The following is a 6358-nucleotide window of genomic DNA, read 5'->3' on the forward strand; positions in this document are numbered from 1 at the left end:
TCATTAATAAGCCTAGTCATCATAGGCTTATTTTCATAGGATAATTTCTAATCATCATAGCTTTTGTCCTCATAATATGATGAAATAGGTCTTTGATTTGAATGACAGATATTAGTTCAGTCCAGTTATCCCTTCCAAAGAGTTAATTAAGCAGAAAATAGCACCAATCTTATTGCTTGTATCATGTCCCACAGGGGATTTCAGAGGGACCAGGATAGCTCATTTCAGGTAGTAGCAAGTTGAATTGGCCTGACAGCCTCACTGAGTTTATAGAGAACTGGGATGACACATGGCTCCTTTCCAACCTAAGTGCTAAAATAGTGGTGGTTTTCCAGTACTGGGAATGAGTCCTCTAGGAATTGACTGACAGTTGTGATGTAAAGCACATGCTAAGGTATTTGAGAAAGTCCTTCTCCCTCTCAAATTGCATTTTCCCCCTACATGCAGAGCAAAGGTTCAGAACCTAATGAGAAGACACAGAACAAGGCATATGGGACACAAATATCATATGTGTATGTACTGAGAGCTAGGGAGGATGGAGGCTATAGCTTAATATCTTTGGGGGAGTAGGCTCCCTTATATTGCACTGCTGTGTAGGGAATTTTTGCACCAGCCAGGTACAGCTGCACTCTCCATGTGGACTACCCATTTAGGTAAGACTTAAGATGGGGAATATGAGAAGATAGCTCTAGGTTGGTTGGGCCTGGACTCAAGGAAAAAGGGGCAGGAGTTGAGCTGAGCAGTTAGGCATGCTCAGTTTATTCTTTCCAAATTTGCCAACTAGGTGAAGCATTTTTTTTTTTTTTTTAATTTATTTATTTGAGAGAGAGACACACAGCGAGAGAGGGAACACAAGCAGGGGGCGTGGGAGAGGGAGAAGGAGGCTTTCCACTGAGCAGGAAGCCCGATGTGGGGCTCGATCCCAGGACCCTGGGATCATGACCTGAGCCGAAGGCAGACGCTTAATGACTGAGCCACCCAGGCGCCCGTAGGTGAAGCATTTTTCTCTTGGGTAGAATGAATAAAGGGACAGAGAGAGGATGAAAGGGTTATACTAATTTATTCTTGCCACACAGAAGGAAACATCAGGATTGGGGAGGAAGCAATGAAGAAGTTCAGGTATCTTTAAAACTGTTTTTTTCTAGCAGCCTTAGAATTCATACTTTGTGATATTAATAATAGGAAGAAAAAGTAACATTAGAATATTCTACTTAAAAAATATTACTTTTTATGACCTAGGTTAAGTGTCCACGTATGTTGTTTAATTTCCAAACTGCCTTGTGTTTTATTATTTTTATAGATGATGAAGCTGAAGCACAGAGGTGAAAATGCCCAAGGATATATAGCTAGTAGAATGTAAAATAATGGTGTGAACCTAGATCTAACTCCGTATCTTCTATTTTTTTTTTACATTTTCATGAAAAATACATAATTTTTTGGTTGAAAAAGTAATACATGTGTACTGTAACAATTCAAATGTAAAAATGTTCAAAGTAGAATTAGTGGACCCCACTCCCCACAACTCACACATACTATACTCACCATTAACAGGTGTTGTATCTCTTTCCTTTACTTATGTATTTACATATCTATATTTTCTTGTTAAACATGGGATTATATTCTGCATATAATTTTTAATGTAGTTTTCAATGTTTCTGTTGACCTATAACTTAAATAAACTCAGATATTTAATGTGCATGTTTTGCAAATATTTTCTCCCAGTGTAAAACACTGTGAGGCATAATGGTATCATTAAGGGTAGAAATTTACAATTTTTATGGGGATTACTCTACCAATGTTTTCTTTTATGCTTAGTGCCCTTTTTTACTAAGAAAGCTTTGTCTACCTCAAAATGGCCAAGATATTCTTTATGATCTCTTCTAGAAGCTTTTTTGTTTTAGCTTTTGCATTTAAGGCTGTGACTCATCTCAAATTAATTTGTGAGTATAGAGTTTCCGGGGATGTTTTATAGTTCAGAACATAGTCTAACAAGGTGATGTTTTGTGTGATCTTGAAACAGACATTGTGTTTTACTTCTGTTCAGTAGAGTGTTCTATCCGTGTCAAAGTTGGTTGATAGTGCTATCTTTCTATATCCTTACTGACTTTCTGGCTATTTGTTCTGTCAGTTATTGAGAAAGGGTATTGAATTTCCGAGCTAAAGTTGTGGATTTGTCTGTTTACTCTCTCAATTTTATCAAGTTTTGCCTCAGGTATTTTGAAGTTCTGTTGTTAAGAGGCATACAGTTAGGACTGTTATATTCTGTTGTTGAATGACTATTACCTTTGTGAAATGACCTTTATCTCTGGAGATACTTTTTGCTCCGGAATCTACTTTCCTGAAGTAGTATAGCCACTCTGACTTTCTTCTGATTCACATTAACATGATATATCATTTCCATTCTTTTACTTTTAACCTGTGAATTTATTTTTTTTAAAGACTTTACTTATTTATTCATGAGAGACAGAGAAGCAGAGGGAGAAGCAGGCTTCCCGCTGAGCAGGGAGCCTGATGCGGGACTCGATCCCGGGACCCTGGGATCATGACCTGAGCTGAAGGCAGATGCTTAACCATCTGATCCACCCAGGCGCCCCTTGTGAATTTATTTATAAGGGAATTTCTCGCAGATAACCTATATATGAGTCTTGTTTTTAAAAAAATCTAATTTGAGAATCTCTACTTTTTGATTAGTATGTTTAGACTGTTATATTTAGTGTGATTGTTGAAATAGGTTTAAATCTGCCATTTGTGTTCAATTTGTCCACCCATTGCTTTGTTTTCTTTTTTCTTTTCCTGCCTTCTTTTGAAGTTAATTGACTTTTAAATGATTCCATTTTATCTCCTTTATTGGCTTATTATTCATTTTTTTTACAATGTACATCTCTAACTTAATCACAGTTGACCTTCAAGTAATGATATATAGATTCATACATATATGTGAACTTTGTATAAGAAGCTTACACCAGAACTTACTGTATATAATGATATACAAATTTATATATCCTATATAAGAAGACCATATATAAGACCATTACACCAGAATACATCTAGTACTCCCTTTCTAGCCTATTGTTGTACATTTTACTTCTACATTTTTTTTCGCTTTATATTTTTAAAAGATTTTATTAGAGCGCACGCATGACCAGGGGAGGTGGAGGGGAGGGGCAGAGGGAGAGGGAGAAGAAGCAGCAGGGGGTCTGATGCAGGGTTCAATCCCAGGACCCCTGGGACCATGACCTTAGCTGAAGTCAGATGCTTAACTGACTGAGCCACCCAGGCGCCCCTGTTGTTCTGTTTTGTTTTTCAGTTTTATTGAGGTATGATTGATAAAATTGCAAGATACTTAAAGTATACATAGTGATAATTTGATATGTGCATATATATGTTTATATGTATATACATACACTGTGAAAGGATTCCCCTGTTGAGTTAATTAAAACATCAATCACCTCACATATTTACCTCTCTCTCTCTCTTTTTTTTTTTTTTTTTTGGATGAGAACATTCGTATTCTACTCTTTAAGTAAATTTCAATTGTACAATACAGGGTTATCAACTACAGTCCAATGTTTTACATTAGATCCTCAGACCTTATTTATTTTATAGCTGCAAGTTTGTACATCACAAACCTTTCCCTATTCCGCCCCTTTATCTTTGTTTTTGAAAGGTGTTATTGTTGGATCTACATTTGTAGGATGACAGTTACCTGTCCTTTTTTATTTTTTCCCTTTTGATACTCTAAAGTTATTGCTCCACTATCTTCTGGCTTGCATTGTTTCTGATGAGAAGTTTCCTGCCCCCCTTATCTTTGTTCCCCTCTACAAAATGTGTCTTTTTACTGTAGCTGCTTTTAAGTCTTTATCTTTAGTACTGGTTTTTAGCAGTTTGATTATGATGTGCCTTGGTGTGATTATTTTTGCTTGGTTCCTTCCCACTTGAGGTTCTTAAATTGAGAATTTCTTAAATTGAGAATTACTAGTTTTTATGAATTTAAAAATTTTCAGCCAATATTTCAACCTTCCACCCCCCTCTTGCCATCTTTGGGATTTCATTGTGCATACATTAGGTTGTTTGAAGTTGCCCTATAGTTTACTGATGCTTTGATGCTCTGTTCCATTCCCCCCACCCCCCGACCTTCTTTCTGTGTTTATTTTGGATAGTTTTTATTGCTAATTGCTATGTTTTAAAGTTCAGTAATCCCTAAGTCTCCAGAATCTAATCTGTTAATCCAACTGTGTATTTTTCATATAAGACTCTATGGTGTCTGGCCTTTTGATTTGGGCCATTTTTATATCTTCTACTTCACTTTTTAAGCATGCTTATGCTTTCTTCTTCCTTCTTAGTGTATAGACAATATTTATAATAGTCATTTTAATATTTTTTTTCTAAATCCATCATATTTGCCATTTCTAACTGACTGAATTTTCTTCTTAGGAGTCATTTTTTTCTGCTTCTTTGCATGTGTGGTAATATTAAATGGATGCCAGACATTGTGCTTTTTATATTGTTTGGTGCTGGAGTTTTTGTATTCTTATTTTGAAAATTTTTTTATTTTGCGGGTGCCTGGCTGGCTCAGTTGGAGGAGCATGCGACTACTCTTGATTTCAGGGTTGTGAGTTAAGCCCACGTGGGGTGTGGAGCCTACTTAAAAAAATTTTTTTTTAATTTGATTTTTTTTCGTATTCCTTTAAGTACTTTTGTGCTTTTTCTTGGATCATTTATGTTACGTGGAAACAGTTTGATCCTTTTTAAGGCTAGCTTTTAAGTATTAGGACAATCCAGAATAGCCTCTAGTCTAGTGTTAATTTGGTCACACTGCTGAGGCAATACCTTTCTTGGGACATTGCTTGTATTTTAGGTGGTGTTTGGCTGATTGGTACGCTAATTATTCCCAGCCCTGAGTGATTCATGAGGATTGTTCTGCTTGGTGCTTTTGATTTTTAAAAGTATCTTCCATTTTTTTGTTATACTCATATTACATATTTTTCAGATTATTTTAGCATTTTAATTTTTTAAATTTATTTTTTCTTTTTCAAGTTTTTATATAAATTCCAGCTAGCTAACATACAGTGTAATAATAGTTTTGGTATAGAATTTAGTGATTCATCACTTACATACAACACCTAGTACTCATCACAACAAGTGCCCTCCTTAATACCCATTGCCCATGTAACCCATCCCCCCCTTCTCCCTGCCAGTAACCCTCTGTTTGTTCTCTATAGTTAAGAGGTCTGTTTTATGGTTTGCCTCTTTTTTCCCCCCATGTTTTTCTGTTTTGTTTCTTAAATTCCACATGAATGAAATCATTGAGTTTTTGTCTTTCTCTGACTGACTTATTTTGCTTAGCATGATACACGTCATTGCAAATGGGAAGATTTCATTCTTTTTGATGGCTAGGCAATATTCCTGTGTGTGTGTGTGTGTGTGTGTGTGTATACCACATCTTCTTTATGTATTCATCAGTTGATAAACATTTGGGTTCTTTTCATAATTCAACTATTATAGGTAATGCTGCTATAAACATAGGCTGCGTGTGTCTCTTCAAATCAATATTTTTATATCCTTTGGGTAAATACCTAGTAGTGCAATTGCTGGATTGTAGAGTAGTTCTAATTTAGCTTTCTGAGGAACCGCCATGCTGTTTTCCAGAGTCTTTCTTATTTTTATTAAAATATATTAAAATTATGTTATGCTAAGTTTTAGTGATTAAAAGATTAAATTTAGTGATTAAATTGTCATAATTTCATAGTACCCTGAAAGAATGATCACACTTCCTAATTACCTAATGCATGCAGGGGCAGATGATACGCGCTTGGTATTAGGCTTTTATTTGCACTGGTTATGAATAAATTGCATGTATGTATTTCTCCTATTAAATAACTCCCTTTCACTCTTCTCTCCTTCTCTAGGAAGAACGTGTTGTGAATCACATGGCAGCAAAGATTATTGAAAATGTCTGCACTACCTTTTCTGCTCAGGCCCAGGGCTTTATTACAGGGGAAATTGGACCCATTTTATGGTACCTGTTCAAACATTCCACTGTTGATTCTCTCAGGATCACAGCAATGTCGGTAAGATGGAGCATCTCTGGAGGATAGATCTGGGGATATTTAAACACCAAGTTTGAAGAACTGTGCCAGAAATAGAGTAAATTTCATTGGATAAGTAGGACACAGAAATCTCAGACTAATATAGTTGGTGAGAACGATAATTTTCTTTTAAAACAAAATTTTCAAAACGGGTTGGAAAACCTTGGGACTGTGGGGAAATTGCAGTAGGACCTTGTGGGACCATAACATATGGTTTCAGAAACGATTGGGAAGTGATAGTAGGACGCTGTGCTCATAGGTGGGGTACA

The 6358-nt window shown here is 36.0% G+C and overlaps 1 protein-coding gene across 2 annotated transcripts in view; it reads left to right on the forward strand.

The window, feature by feature from the left end:
* The window catches only part of ULK4 (unc-51 like kinase 4), a 616362-nt gene that overhangs the window by 100324 nt on the left and 509680 nt on the right, over nucleotides 1-6358 (forward strand). For both annotated transcript variants that reach the window (XM_028107191.2, XM_028107192.2), the window contains exon 20: nucleotides 5910-6071. In XM_028107191.2, coding sequence (XP_027962992.2) covers nucleotides 5910-6071 — 162 coding nt within the window. The remainder of the gene's footprint in view (nucleotides 1-5909; nucleotides 6072-6358) is intronic.

The sequence above is a fragment of the Eumetopias jubatus genome, unplaced genomic scaffold, assembly GCF_037043125.1.
Source record: "Eumetopias jubatus isolate StellerSeaLion01/CBP00866 unplaced genomic scaffold, mEumJub1_p1.0 scaffold_1, whole genome shotgun sequence".
NCBI lineage: Eukaryota > Metazoa > Chordata > Mammalia > Carnivora > Otariidae > Eumetopias > Eumetopias jubatus.